General features: G+C 50.3%; 2 protein-coding genes across 3 annotated transcripts in view; one reads left to right on the top strand and one right to left on the bottom strand.

Moving 5' to 3' along the window:
• FRMD5 (FERM domain containing 5) overlaps positions 1-4,565 on the top strand; it is a 77,941-nt gene extending 73,376 nt beyond the window's left edge. The window contains exons 14-15 of one of the 2 annotated variants that reach the window (XM_084531780.1): positions 1,671-2,020; positions 2,200-4,565. In XM_084531780.1, the coding sequence (XP_084387906.1) occupies positions 1,671-2,020; positions 2,200-2,247 (398 nt within the window). In that variant the 3' untranslated portion in view covers positions 2,248-4,565. Of the gene's footprint in view, positions 1-1,670 lie in introns of both variants that reach the window. The other variant, XM_084531779.1, reaches the window with a different exon arrangement.
• Positions 4,566-5,340: 775 nt separating this feature from the next.
• Positions 5,341-13,952, bottom strand: WDR76 (WD repeat domain 76). The gene is made up of 13 exons (XM_084532773.1): positions 13,840-13,952; positions 13,438-13,755; positions 12,731-12,823; positions 12,039-12,094; positions 11,098-11,212; positions 10,691-10,792; positions 10,545-10,588; positions 10,306-10,459; positions 8,495-8,647; positions 7,848-8,062; positions 7,308-7,460; positions 6,514-6,567; positions 5,341-5,727 (listed from the first exon to the last, which is right to left on the bottom strand). Exons 1-13 carry the CDS (start codon positions 13,906-13,908, stop codon positions 5,469-5,471), a joined length of 1,785 nt encoding a protein of 594 aa, XP_084388899.1. The 5' UTR covers positions 13,909-13,952; the 3' UTR covers positions 5,341-5,468.
• Positions 13,953-15,019: the final 1,067 nt, after the last annotated feature.

The raw sequence follows: 15,019 nt of genomic DNA, 5'->3' as shown, positions 1-15,019 counted from the left end.
CCCACGGAGCGAGGAGGTGGCAGGGGTGGTTGGGGTGGCGGTGGCACCGCTCTCATTGAGTGGTGGTCCCACCGGGGATGCAGTGGGAGCAGCGAGGGGCTGTGTGTGCTGTGTGCGCCGCAGGGAGCAGCTGTCAGGGTGGGAGGGTGCCGGTTCCTGCGCTGTGCTTAGCGCCCCAGCTGCCCCCACGCTCGCTGCCTCCGCTGGAACTGCGCTAAGCCCGGCAGGATCCGGAGGCATCCGGGGAGGATTTACAGGCGGCAGGTGGCAAAGCCCAGGGGAATGCGGGCAGGGTGGCCGCTGGGCTCCTTCCCTTCACGTTTTGGCAGCGGGCATGGCCGGGGCAGCCAGGGACGCCCTGTCCCACACAGCATCGGTGCACGGTGTCCTCCCCACCTGGGGACGTGTCCCCTCAGGCTCCAAGTGGGGCCGGCACAGCCTGGGCACCCTCAGTGGCTGTGGGACAGCGATGGGGCTGCGCTGAGCCTGGCCAGCACCGCACCAAGCTCCCTCCCTTGTGCAGGGGACACTGCAGTGGCAGCACCTCCTGCCCACCGCCGTCCCTGGGGGCCTCTGCCTCTCTCTCACTGTGAAAGCTGCAAGAAACAAGTGGCACTTTTGCAGTTTTTTTCGGTATTTCTGTTTTTTCTGTTAGTCGGGAGAAGGAGCTCCCCCTTGCCCTGCGTGCAGGGCTCAGCCCTGTAAAGGGCAGCCCTGGCTGGGCTGTAACTCTAGCTCCACCAAGCATGTGGTGGGGCACGCTGCCGTGCGGCTATTTCTGCTGCTCTGTGTGTGCGTGTGTGTGTGTGTGTGTGTGTGTAAGAGATTTTTTGTGGTGCATCACTAGGACCTGGTGCTGCTGCAGCCCCTCTCTTACGTGCGGCTGCTCCCAGTGCTGGGCTCAGCCCGGAGCCACCTTGGCATTAAGGAAACCCTGCCACGACCCCAAGCCATGCAGCCGCCGCTTCCCCCCTGCGGGAAGGCTCCACACGAGCCAGGGGCTTCTCCGTGAGGCCCTCGCAGCAGGACGGGCACATGGGAGAGCTGCTAGGATGGGAGCTGTTGGGTGGGGTTGTCTAGGGATGGGCACATGGGGCTGGAGGCAGCAGGCGTTTGTCCTCCAGCGCTGTGCTGCGCTCCCAGCTGAAGGTTATCTGCGCTGAGCTGGTGGCAGGGGCGCCTTTAAGCAAGCCGTGAGCGAGGGGAAGCTGTCACCCTCCAGGCGGTTGCAGCACGGCGAAGCAGTGGTGATTGATGACAAACCCGGGCCCCTGCCAGCAGCCTGGCCGCGCTCCAGGAGAAAAGCTGGCGGCGGTGACAAGTCACGCGCCCGCCGGGGAGCCGCCTCTGCAGTCACAAGCGGCACAAAAAAGGCGCTGCGCAGGGCCCGGACTGCTCTGCAGGTGTCAAAAAAAAACAAAACAACACCCACCACCAGCCAAACAATCAAAAAAAAACCAAAACACACCAGCACCACCCAAAAAATAAGTAAAACCACACAAGAGCCGAGCAGGGTGCCATGGGCTGCTCGCCAGATGTCACCCAGTGCTTTGCGCCCACCCTGCGCTGGGGACACCGGGTAGGGCTGGGGGCATTGCGGGGTGAGCGGGTGGTGTCGGGGGGCTGCCCCGTCCCCCCCTGCACCACTGAGCACCTCCCTCCCCACCCAGGCCTGGAGTCGCTGCGTGACAGCGCCCACTCCACCCCGGTGCGCTCGGCCTCCCACGGCGACGCCTTCGTGCCCCCCGGCCGCGGCGGCCGCGCCGAGAGCAGCGAGCGGGTGGCCGTCATCGCCGACGAGAGCTACAGCCCGGCCGACAGCGTGCTGCCCACGCCGGTGGCCGAGCACAGCCTGGAGCTGATGCTGCTGTCGCGGCAGCTGAACGGGGCCCCGTGCAGCATCGAGGAGGAGAAGGAGTCGGAGGCCGGCACGCCCAGCGCGGCCGAGGCCGAGGAGCCGGGCGAGCTCCGCGCCCTGTGCCTGGGTGCCGGCGGCCACGGCGGGACACGGGCGGAACAGGTGAATAAGTTTGTTTTAAGTGTCCTCCGTTTGCTCCTTGTGACAGTTGGACTCCTCTTTGTTTTGCTCCTTCTCCTGATCGTCCTTACCGAGTCCGACCTTGACACTGCCTTTTTCCGCGATATCCGCCAGACCCCCGAGTTCGAGCAGTTCCATTACCAATACTTTTGTCCCCTCAGGCGATGGTTTGCCTGCAAAGTCCGCGCCGTGGTAAGCCTGCTCATTGACACCTGAAGGCAGGAGCCGCCACAAAACTAGCCAGGCGGACTCGGGAGAGACCTGCTGCTGTCCCCAGCCAGCGGGACCTTTGTGGCACCTTCGGCTCTTGCAATAACTCCTTCTCCCATGACCCCGAGTACAGTGCTGCCTAGGACGTTTCTTTCCAGGAGGAAGAGAGGGGTAGACGCAGACCAGACACTTGCCCTTCCCTAGCCTGCTCGGCCGCTGCTTCCACCCCTGGAGCCCGCAGAATAAGTTAAGGTTTCAGTTTTGATTTTCACAGCCGCGCGTGTTACTTTTGGAGGTACCGAATAAAGAGAGGAATTTATTTTACTATTACCACTGATCATTGTACGAGCATCAGCCAGCGGCCGAGAGGCCAGAGATGCTGTTATCACGCAGGAGCTTTAGCAATGGTGCTACTGAGTTTTAATTTAAACACTCGTGTATCGTTACGTTATCGAATCCGCCACTGTGCGCCACGCCACCGCCCGCCGAGCGCCGCTTTGCAGAGAGCGCTCCTGCCAAGCTGGAGCCTCCCGCGGGGGCACCCCCGGCCGGCCTCACCCCACGCCGGCTCCTTCTGATGCAGGCGGCCACGGCCACGTGCTGCTGTGCAACCCTGAGTCCTCGCCACACGCGGCCTCCTGGGACTGTCTCTGCGCCGTGGCCGGTCCCCGTCCGGGTGCCCACGGCACCGCACTTCGCTGCCGCGGCTCCGGGCTCCGCGCCGGTGGGCGAGCGCTCAGCCAGCCCCTGGCGCACGGCTGGGGATGGTTAGGAAGCCAGCGAGCCTCGGGAAGCTGTACTCCTTTTGTACAAACAAAGAGACTGTTTCGACGTATATTTTAACAACGAGAAGCTATTTTGTTATTGAACCTAACCGAGTCTTTTTTTACTTTACGGATCGGGTGAACGCGGTGCGCTGTACCAAGGGGCTCGAGCCGAGCGAATGGTGTAAATGTTTTATAGACTGGAAGCCTAACGTCAGTTTAACGTGCTACTAGTTTTGGAATACAGAGAGGAGCTCTAATTTTATGACTTTTCTGAAGATAAAAAGGACAGAACTACCGGAGCAGAGGTAACACTGGAGAAGCCAATGGACAACCATTAGACCTATCTATTATTCTTAAGCAAAAATAAACAAAAAAATAGCTCATTGTACTTGTGACATAGCCGCCGGGACCTTCAGTTACCTGGGAAGCGTAACAGTCTCTTACACAGGGAGCAATAAAAGCCAGTTCTGTTAAGTTTTGGATGAGAAGTTGGACGTACTCAAGGCAGGGAGACCAGACGAGCGAGTTTTTTTTTCATCTCAGGGAGAGATTTTACGTAAGCTGGGGCCATAACTGCAGTTTTAAGCAGCCCGATTCCCGCGTCCCTGCCCGAGCAGCCCGCCAACCATCCCCGGTGGGGTCGGCCCCGGGCAGCGGCACCCGGCACAGCGCGGTCCCCGCTCACCCCGGCACTGCCCGCTCACGGCACGGCAGCCGAGGGGGTTGGGGTCCCGCTGTGGCTCTGAGCAGACAGGAGAAGTCCCGAGCGCTGCAGGGGACGGAGGATCGGTTTTTACATGATATCCTGTTTTATGCAACATAGCGAAATTAACTCTTAGTGTAGTGTTCCTACCTCAGTCTGTAGTTAATGGTGTTTCTATGCAGTGCGTGATAGTCTCAAACTCGACATTTCTCACCCCAGGTTAAAGATGCAGTATTCCCTTGTTTCAGCTGCTGCCCTACCCGCGTGGTGTCACCTCGGCGGAGCCGCCTGCCCCCGCGGCCGCCGCGCTCTCGATACTTTGTGCGTTAGGCACCTTCCTTCGACAGAAACGCGACGCGTCCGAGTATTGACCTTGAAAACCTTTTCCATCAGCTTACTTTAGGATAGCTATAAATGCCAGACCTAGGTTACCTCTGCAGTTTTCACCCAGCATTTTACTGCAAAAACCACGAGAACTGGTAATTTTTCATTGTATGTTTTTCCTGTATGTTCCATATTATGTCTTGTGTTTCACTACCTGTTAGTTTTACCTGTCTTTATATTAAAATGTTGTTTCCATAGATTCTTATATCAGAAAAAAAAAATATCTCATAATAGCATACTGCATCTTTAAGCAGTAGACGGTAAAATACCTGAAAATGTGAATTTCTTAGTTTTCATAAAAAGAAAAATCTAGAAATTAACCTTTCATGTGCCAAATACTGTAAGTTACATTTTCCTTCAAAATGTACCTTTTTCTACATACTCAGTATCTTAGTTAGCATAAAATCATTGGTGCCATGAAAAGTATTTTTAAATTTAAATAAATATTTAAATATCATGAAAACCCAGAGTTGGTATGAGAGTTGTTTAGTGCTTGTGGTGTCAGTGTTCGTTGCTCGAGTACAAACCATACCCGAGCGCAGGGTGTGGGCAAAATTTGGCCACCCTGAGAAACCCGGGCGGGCCGCTGGGGCTCAGGGTGACCCAGGGAGAGCCAAAAGCCTGCGCCTCGAGGTGATGCCTGCACCCAGAGGGGCTGTGGCTGAGCTAGGGCCTGCAGACCAAGAGCAAAGCACAGCGGTGCTGCCCACGCTGCAGAACTGCTGGCAGGTTCCACCCTCTGGAGCTGCATCAGTGCAGGGCTGGCACCCAGCACGGGCGTACAAACCCAACAGCCTCTCACCGTGTTTTGTGTTCGGTGTCGGCCACACAGGGCACGTGCCAAGGGCCGCTTGGTGAAGGTGAAGCACTTCCCGGTGCGGGACGGGGAGCTTGGAGCCAGCACCTTGCAACCCATAGCCCAGGAGCACAGCTCCGTGGTGGCAGCCGAGGGACCTTCCCTCTGCGCCCTGAAGCAGGGACCCCGTGAGGCACAAGGCAGCTTCTTTACGGGTGTGTTTTGCTGCAGGTGTGCCAGCCTTGTGGTGGGAACGGCACACAAGCTGTTAGAGAAGAAACGCTGCAGGTTCTTTAACGAAAATCATTAAGCAGTGTCTCGTACATTTAGCCAGTGATACGACCAAAGTATTGAGGAAAAACACATTTTGGTACAAACCACTGTAATTGCCTGCCATAGTAGGATTAGTTTTTGTTTTTAATTAAAGAAGAGAATGCCAAAGGTAGTTTAGAAAATTTATTTTAGAGCTTTTAAAAATACGCTTTTGTCCTGAGAGAATGCAATTAGCTTAAGAATTGCTTAATGAAAATTAAACGTATCATGTAAAAAAAAAAAAAAAAAAGCATTTAATTATTGTTCTTTGAACACATGAAGGCGACCACTGGAGTTGCCACCCACTAAGATGTTCTTACTGGGATGAACAACATTAATGGAGCACACCGAGCCCAAGCAATCAATGTTATAAAAAGAGTGCAACAATTTTCCAGTATCTTGGTAGACTTCGATCTGTCTCGGCCGCGCCATACTGCCCACCACAAAGCAGTCTTCTTGCTTAGGGTCCCAAATTGCTCTGAACCTAGTTAACCAGCGTCCTGTGTTATTGTTATGCCTTCAGAGAAACAAATAGGAAGAGAGAGAAATATTCTTACTGAATTCAGTACCATCATTTACATCATACTTGCTCCCACCCATCTGCCCTGCCTCCTAGGCCAGCACCACTTTCAAACACTGCACGGATCCATTCAGGGGATTGCTGTCCTGTGACGGGTGGGATGTGACAAAGAAACATAAGGGAGAAAGAGAAACCAAAGGATACTTTGACATGAATGATTATTTGTCAGAGTAGTCAGACTTAGAGCTGCACATTGTAGGGAAAATTGGGTAACAATGCAGCAAGCCTGTCAATAAACTGCAAACTAAGAATTTTCAGGCCAGTCGCTGACCAGTGCCCTAGTGAGGCAAGCCTGACAATTCTTCCTTCTGGAGAACAAACCTATTCTGCAAGTGTTGAGACTACTCAGGAACACGTTCCTCACCGTTAAGAAGTAACTTTTGATATTAAAACCCAAAACAACAAATAAAGCAACAACAAAAAAATGCATAATGCAAAAGCATTCTGAAACAAAACATTTCAGAAGGCACAAAAAGGTCTGCTCCCGGTACACAGGAGACATTACAGCTTTCCTGCAGCCTTCACCGACTCAGAGCAGGCTGAGTCCCAGCCGTGCCTTACAAACAAAGCCACCGCAGGCAGCCTCGAGGACCAGGGCAAGTTCTCAGGCCAGGAGAGCTCCACAGCCGTGCCCCTGCTAAGTGCAGCGTGCTGCAGCCTCTCTCTGTCACTCCCACAGCTGCTGCTGAGGGCCAACTCTTCAGCCCCACGCGTTCAGCTTACCTGACAGTGCTGAGAACTGCAATGGTAGATGATAAAGAGCTGGTGTTGTAGACCCTTTAAAATGAAATATCGCATTAATAAGAGGTACGTGTTAAAAAAGGCAGCCCCTTCCTCATAAAGCACTTTGCACGCATCAGCTCGGCACAGACCCAGCAAGACTGGAATACGGCAGCACAGAACACAGCTGCCCAGCTGGGGTACGAGCGCCCACATCCCCGCTGCGATTTTCAAATACTTTTAAAATGGATTTGCTTTTAGCTAGAATTGAAGGTCATCCTTTCTCAAAGTCATTAGAAGAGAAGAACAACAGAGGCTTGCTACGACAAATGAAAGGTTTCTCTAGCCCAGGATCTTGTCTATTTAGTCACTGCACAAAAAGGATGCCCAGGGGAAAAAAAATGCAAGAGAAGGGAAACGCAGACACTGTTAAGAGCTTCCAGTGTCAGGACTTCCTCAGCCAGGTGTAGCTCTATTGACCGAGAAACCATCAACAGAAATCCTGGGCTCTCCTTCACCCCCTGTAAATCTTTAGGATCCCCAGCACCCAGAGGCAAGTTCAACAAACTGCTGAGTGAAGACTTGCAGCACCTGTAGATTTTCCTATTCATTGTTAAATATTCTTCAGGAAAATAAAAAATTAACAAAAATTTAAAATCGTGCAGCATTAAAAATGCCTACACAAGAAAACCAAATCAAGGCAGGATGCTCTCAATGACAGTTAATGAAGGCAGGAAACAACAAACTCTATCAGTTGGTATTTTCCATAAAGTTTACTCTTTCCCACACAGCCTTACCTCAGTTTATCATCAGCACACACCGTCACAACTCTGTTGCCAGTTACAGGTGAGAAGTACGCAGAAGCAACACTTTTTGTGTGTCCATTTAGAGTACTCACAGGCTTGTTCCCATCAGACTTCAGGTACCGAACATCATAAATACGAACATCCCTGTAACACACCAGGTGGCAGTTAAATAACCAGAGCTTTTATTTTCCAAAAAAAGGCTCAAAAGACTGACACACATTTTACATGAACCGTGTTTAGAACTTTACTTCAGCAGTGCCTATCAACAACCACAAGAGCGAGTGGCTCTACGGGACTTTGTGAGCACCAAAACCACTCCAAACAAACAGCACAGTAAAACACCTCTCCACCGGGATCTCTCAGAAAACAAAAAAACAAAAAAACAGACTATGTACTGAGACTAAGAACCTGCCTCCCTCCCCGGCAGCTGGTGCTGCTCTCCAAACCTCCCACTTACAGCTGATGTCAAACACCGATGCAAACGGAACATTTCATATACACAATAACTGCAGTTCACTTTGAGCTACATACACTGAGCCAGCAGCAACGAAATACTGTTTATTCACTGGGTGAACATGGACTGTCCTCGTTATTTTGAAGCCAATGTTAGCAGAAAGCTCTGAAGATGTTCCTGGGGTCCGTCTGTCCACGACAGCGACACTGCCATTCCAGTATCCTACTATTGCAGTGGAGGCGTTTTCTTCCAAAAAATCAAAGGAGGATAAGTTGTCTTCACTTCTGCATATCTGCAGATAGAAAAGGTCAAATGAAACTGAAATTATTCAACTAAATACACATTCACAATACCCAAAACACTGTGGGCATTTTTGCTTTTTAAATATACTAAAAATACTGAAGACAACTACCTAATTTGATGACTCCAGCCTTAGCTATCCATTTAGGCAACCTTTCTGTTAACCTAGTGTCCTTAGTACAGCGTATGTAATTAGCCATCCAAACCCGCCTGACAAGAGCATGTTGTGAATTCTCTGTTAAAACTCTTACAAGACCCTATCGCCTCTGTGTTCCTGTAATCCAACAACCGTTATCCTGAGCGAGGACTAATGAGCGCACTCCTTTCTCCAGTGCTGCAGAAACCTTTTCATCATGTGCGGACGTGTGAATTAGGCTTCCTGTAATTTGGGAGATGAGTCGGAGACAAGCGAGGGAGTGCTCACCTCATCAAAGATCGCCCTAGTAACGTCACCACATCGTAGAACGTCGTGGCTTAGGGACAGCAAATGAGCAGGGTTGGATGGAGAAAAGTGCATGCAGTTGACTGAGTAGTTGTGAGGAGTGAAGACATGTGCTCCTTCTTCACCCTTACAGTCCTGAAAAACACAAGCGAGTCGATGGACACATACAGATCGTTATTTCCATTCATTCATTCTTTCTGTTAATTACCACAACTTTCAGAGTAAAGTCTCTTTTTCAAACGCTGTCTTCCCTGAATAGCTACATGGAGGAGGCAGCAGGAGCTTGGTGAGGGGAGGCACAGTGCAGGCAGCAAGGCAGCCAGGCTGCTCTGGGGCACAGCTTGCCCAGGCTAACGTCTCACTGGGACCGAGGGAGTTTCAGCTTAGCAAGGAATAAGAAACCGTCTTCACGTGCACTTTCAGCACACTGCTGACAAGCTTGGGCCTCCCTCCAGTACCATTTTCACCACTATACAAGTGATTTAACTCAAAAGAGCGCCAAGTTACCACTGAACCCCTTGCTGAGTATGCTGATACATGCATATGCTTTTAACAGCAGAACACAGACACACTGGGTTGCTTACAGCTCAGGCTAAATTACATTCACCCAAATTGAATGTAAAGCATCATCTCCTGTATCTTCTCTTCAAACCTTGGTATCCTTCCAGCTCTGATAATTTAAAAGAAACCAAGCGCTCATTTTGGAACAAGTCATTCCACAAAGATTACTCCCAGCTTGGTAAAGTCCAACTCCCTTCATGAAGGGAAAAAAAGAAAAAAAAAAAAAAAAAAGGAAATCAAGAGGGAAGACAGTAAGACAGCAATTTTAACATTTCTAGGCTTCCACATGAAATGTCTTTGCAAGGCCACGAAGAACGCCTGTGGCATTCAGAAACCTCAACCAGATCATGCTTCTCAATAGGAAGCAGCAGCAGCTCTGCAGTCTCAGCTTTCTATGCTGCACTTTAAACGTCTTTACAATTGAGTTGAGTCTCAAAGCTGAAGCTAGTCAATCAATTTCCTGAAGCTGTCAAAGTTGAAATGACTCAAGAGAAACTCCACAGAAAAGGTTAATAGCATTGCAAACAACGCAAAGAAAATCTGTATGTGTGCAAACGTCAAGCAGCTGGTTTAGATGATGTGGGATCAGAGAAGAGGGTGGGAGGGAGGCTAGGAAGGTGTAAGTCACAGGCACAAAGATTCTTGCTGCAGGAGTAATTAAGGCAATTCAAAATCCATAATGAGGCTATCTGCAAAGCCCTCAGCAGTTTTCAAATTCCCAAATGCTAAGCTATTTTTCACAGGCAATGTACATAAATGTGTGTCAGCATATACTGGTAGAGCCACTTTTGTTTCTGCTAACTGGAAACACAGCAACTCTCTGCATCTACCCAAAATTTATATAAAAACCCAAATACTTGAACATCCATCTACCCTCGCTCTCCAAAACCTATTTATGGTATTGCTAACAGGGTACTGTAACTAGATCCCAAATCTTTCAACTGTGAATTGTAATTTTAACCCTCACTGGGTTTCAGCTGGTGATCCATTTTCTTCCTCTCTCTCCTCCCCAAAATTACCAGTTTCTTCCCATTAAACCAGGGCTTGCGAAGGACCAGACCTTTTGAGCAACTCTAGTGAGCCTGAAATTAACAGACACCCTGGTGTTATCTGCAAAAAATGAGTACAAAACACCTTTGCAAGCCAAGAAAAGGACACTCCAGCCTGTGCCCCACCCGCGCCCATCCTGCCACAAACACTTCTGCCAGGCGAGGAGCACGCAGAGGACTTACGACGTTCCAGAGGCCGATATGCCCGTACTTGTCCCCAGCTGCCACAAAGATGAGGCTTTCAGAAGGATGGATGGCCACAGAACATATTCGGTTTTGCACAACCTTCCTGACATTATCTTCACTGAGGACCATACTGTTTAGGCTGTTTTGATATCTAGAGAATACCATTACAATATGAGTTATGAAAGAGAAGAACAAACTAGACATGATCTAGTTTTTAGCTGCTCCCTTCAGATTACCTCTTCATGTCACACATGTGCTTTTCGGTATCATTGGGTTTCGTCTGCAAATTGAAAGGAAAATAAATTATAATAACAGAATTAGACTACTTCAAACTCAAGTTAATTTATGTAATCTAAATATCATTAATTATAGCTAGTAATACCTCGCTTATTTTCATCCATGTAGCCAGTAATTCCTCTGTCAATTTGCTGTTCTTCACCAGATTTTCTGGAACCATTGGCAGAGGTCCGGCTGGAACCTGAGGCTGTGGAATGACATTAGCAATTTTCGTAACTCAGATCAACTAAAACTATGAATAAAGTGATTTTTTGTTTTCTGCACACCAGATATTCTGAGAACACATCCACTCTAACACAAGAAACAAACATTAAAAAAAGATTTTACCTCGAGGATTTACCTCGTCATTGACACTAACGCACCTTCCCGAATGTCTGAAGGTTTTTGCAGTAAGCTTAGCAAAGGCAAGCGTTATGAATTAACTTCACTAGCACCGTTTTTGTAACACTTCTAAGCATATGCACAGGATTCTGTAACCCGTCCCCATCTTACATATTCCTCCTCTGCCTCTGGCTGGGTAGGCACCTCCAGCACTGAGGGCTCTACTCTTTGCAGGCGCATAGACCTTCGTCGCACTGTTTCCTCTTCTGCCTTCTTAGGCTTAGGTCTACAACAAGTAAAACATTTCAAAAATTACACAGTTAGATAATGTGAGCCCTCAGCATTTAAGTAAAACACTACGGAATAGGTTCTTATCTGCAGCTCTGACACCTCAATGTTCTGATCGACTTTAGGAGCACTGCGATTACTTTCTCTTTCAGTGATTGCAACAACAAAAAGAGCAGTTAGTAATGCATATATACTGATGACATGTTTCCCTTGTAATACATCCTGCCACTGCTGCTTTTCTTCCCCATCCTCATTTATAATTCATCCTTCCACTCGTTATCTAGCCACCTTTTTCTCTCCTTTCCTTGCTTATCTTACTCTCTATTTTGTATTTCAGCTCATTTTTCGGCTTTGCCTAACATTGCTTTGGCACTGCCAAATGTCTTTTCTTTAACAATTGCTTAGCCTATCCCTTCCATTTGTTTCTCCCCCCAAACCCTTTCCTTCCCATGCCCTTTCCTATTATTTGTTCTCATCATTTAACATTTCTTTCTTTAGCCATCATGCAGAAAAATCACAAGTAGAAAAAAAAAATTACCTTAATACAAATATCACAAAAATAGCACGTTCTGTAATTTGATGAAAAGGGCATTCATACTAGCATTTTCTTTCCATAGGATGGCAGAGGAGAGCCACTACCTTGGAGCTACCTATTTACAAATTCATACAGCTCGGGATAATCAGTTATGCAGATTCAGCTTTGGAGAGTGACTCATCATTAGCTCTCCCTCTTGCTGGTATCTGCTATGTGCAGGTGGTAGCGCTAAAACAGTTAAAACTCAATGAAGGAACATTGGTATCAGTCTCATACATGGTTGTTTTACCTTTTAGTGACATTAGATTGTCGTCTAGTTGCAATTTTGTGAAGTCTTGCAGCTGACTTAAAAAGAAAAAATAAAAGATTAAAAATATATCTAACAAGCATAAAAGGCCAACCTGTATAAAGGCTGCAGTAAACTATATTGTAATTGCTTATAACAACAACAAAAAGGGACTTTTAAATATCAGACTGTGTTTTTTCTGCTTTGCCCTGGTCTTCTACGTACCCACAAGAATTCCCCCGTTTCACCCTAGCTGATGGCTCTGGCCTTTGCCCTGCCAGCAGCGCTGTGGCTGCAGGCAGACGTGCCTTTGCTGACCTCTCTGAGGGTAACTGGGAAGAGTCATTTTTACTCAAGCTGTAGTCTTGGTGCAGTCTTGCTGCCTCCCAGACAGGCCCAGCCGCAGCTGTGTGCTTGGCTGCCCCTGGGCCAGTGCTCAGCTGGCCCTGCTGGGATTTTGCTCACCCAGCTTTCCGTGGGGTCACCTAACGGCCTCCCCTCCTTGGAGGGAGCTAACTAGCAACATGAAGTGCCAATGTTTAATCCCGTCAGGGCAGTGCTGATGCCCTCTCCTGACGCCCCTGTCACTATCAGGGCAGGGTTTCCCAACGATGGGCAGCAGGCTGCTTCCTGGGGCACGAGTGCCCTTACGGGAGGGAGCACAGTGGCTGACACTGGGTAGGATCTATACAAACCTCGTGCAGCTTTAAGGCAGCGAAGAATTTCGCATTTTCTGTTATGTTCTTTAGTCTTTTCCTTTCATAAGCTGATAGCTGTGGGTATCCATCCTACAAAAAGAAAAGCGAGACAGACCTCGGCACAGTTACACGGCACGCCAGAGCTGGCCCAGGCTTCTGGGCCGTGAGTCTCTAAAGTGATTGGATTGTCCAGAGCTGGTTTGATGCACGTTTAAACAAACAAAAGGCGGGCAAACCAGGGTGATTCCCTACCAGTACTGGTCTATAGAGGTACTAGCACGCGTTACAGCACTGACTGCTAGCATCGGTCCTGCGAGAGGGGCCAGCTCATCAGAATCATGCTACAGCTGAACCAAAGCTGGAGCGAAACAACGAGCAACTTAACGGCTTGGCAATATGGCAAATGTGGCACCTAAACAGAACACAGCTTTGTTTGTTTCCATCTTTGAGAGAAAAAGGTGGCCAGGACAAGTTGAAATGGTGATTTTAACACGAATGAGCACTGACAAAACTGTTGTATCTCATCTCTGCACCGCGTTCCCCGGGAGCTGGTTATAGCCCGCGGGAAGGCGCTGGTGGTTTTGGCAGCGGCTCGTGCAGCTCTGCGGCCCCTCAGCCGTTCCCAAGGGGTAAAACGCGCTCTGCCGAGGCCCAAGGAGGCCAAAACGCCCCCAGCCTCGCCTTCCCGGCCCCCCTCCGCTCACCTGCGCCGCTCCCCCGCCGTCGCTGCCGTCGCTCTCCGCGTCCCAGCCGCCGTCCGAGCCGCTGCCATGAGGGGAGGCGGCGGCGGCCGGGCCGGGCGGGCTGCCGGGGGGCGTCCCGGGGGGCTCGGCGCGGAGCCTCTTGCCCGCCGCCTCCCCCCCACCGTCGTCGTAGGCGCCCAGCAGCCGCTTCTGAGGCATCCTGCGGCCCGCCACGGAGAGCGGCGTGAGCAGCACCCGCAGCTGCCGGCCCGGCCCCGCTCGGCGCTCGCCCTGCTCCGGGCCTCGCCTCAGCTCCGCGCCGCCGCTCGGGGTGCGCTCCTGAGGGGACGAACGGCGAGCGGTGAGCGGGGACCCATCCTCCATCACCACCACCACCCCCAAAGGCACCCCACGGCCACGGACCTGCTCCCGCTGCTGGCTGAGAGGCGACAGCTCCTCGGGAACGGCCTCGCTGGGCTCCGACAGCGCCATGGCGGGGCCGGGCTGAGGCGGGGGCCGCCCCTCACGGAGCGGGAGGCGGGAGGCGGGAAGCGGCGGCGGAGGCCGCCGCTTCCCGCCTCCCGCCTCCCGCTCCGTGAGGGGCGGCCCCGGTGACTGGAAGGAGGGTCGAGGTTCTGGGGGAGAAGAGCCCAAGGAGGGCTTGTGGAAGCCTTAGAGTGCCTAAAAGTGGCTTTAGAAATAAAAAAACTAAAAACGGAGAACGACTTTTTAGTCATAAAATGATAGGACAAGGGGATGGGTTGAAAAAGAGAGATTTAGATGAGGGGTTAGGAGGAAATGCTTCACTCAGAGGGTGGTGAAGAATTGCCCTCAGGTTGTCCAGAGAGGATGTAGACACCCCATTCCTGAAGGGTTCAAGGCCACGCTGGTGACCTGATGTATTCAGTGGTGGCCCTGCCCACACCTGGCAGTGGCATTGCAATGAGATGAGGTTTAAGGTCCCTTCTAACCTGAGCTATTCAGTGATTCAGAATCCACACAGGCACGAGATCAAAATCTTTGCTAGACAGGCAAGAGAAGTGATTAATTGTACTCTATGGCTTTATGCTGCAGCTTGGCATGTTCAGGATAGAAGAAGTGTACTTTTTTTTTTTTTTAAACAGTGAGGTTAATTGAAACAGCCTTGAGCACACTTCACTCACAGGACGGGTTATATAAAGTACTTGCTATCAGACTCCTTGCTCAGCAACAGCTGAAGGAATCCTCTGCTCCAGTCAAGCAAACCAACAGTGGGGTTGATTCTGCCCCTGCTGTGTCAGACATTTCATTGAAATGCACATGTAGGAACAGATGCATATCTAAACCCCACCTGAACTTAGCACGGCTGCCTTGTGCAAGGCAGGAAGGTGAAAGAAGGGCACATCAAATGCCCTTATCACAGCCATGATGATAACACAGCTCCACAGTGTAAAAACAAACAAACAGGATATCTAAAAGAGTACACCTAGGACAGCACTCGGCGCTTCAGCAGACACTCCAGCCCCAGTATCTGGGGAAAAAAAAAAAAAAAGGAAGCTTACAGCTGTTAATCGTATTTTATATGTCAGGTTAACATCCCAAGACTTAAATTCTCAGAACTCCT

Source organism: Aythya ferina (genome assembly GCF_964211825.1).
Source record: "Aythya ferina genome assembly, chromosome: 11".
Classification (NCBI taxonomy): Eukaryota; Metazoa; Chordata; class Aves; order Anseriformes; family Anatidae; genus Aythya; species Aythya ferina.
Note: the sequence above shows the minus strand (reverse complement) of the source record. Positions and strands in the feature narration are given on the sequence as shown.

Bases quoted from the DNA above. Each gene is read 5' to 3' on its own strand.
- WDR76 (XM_084532773.1), bottom strand. From the start codon at position 13,908: ATGGCGCTGTCGGAGCCCAGCGAGGCCGTTCCCGAGGAGCTGTCGCCT. The intron at 13,756-13,839 runs GTCCGTGGCCGT...TCGTCCCCTCAG, and splicing joins TCAGCCAGCAGCGGGAGCAG to GAGCGCACCCCGAGCGGCGG. The intron at 10,589-10,690 runs GTATTACTAGCT...TTCAATTTGCAG, and splicing joins CATGGATGAAAATAAGCGAG to ACGAAACCCAATGATACCGA.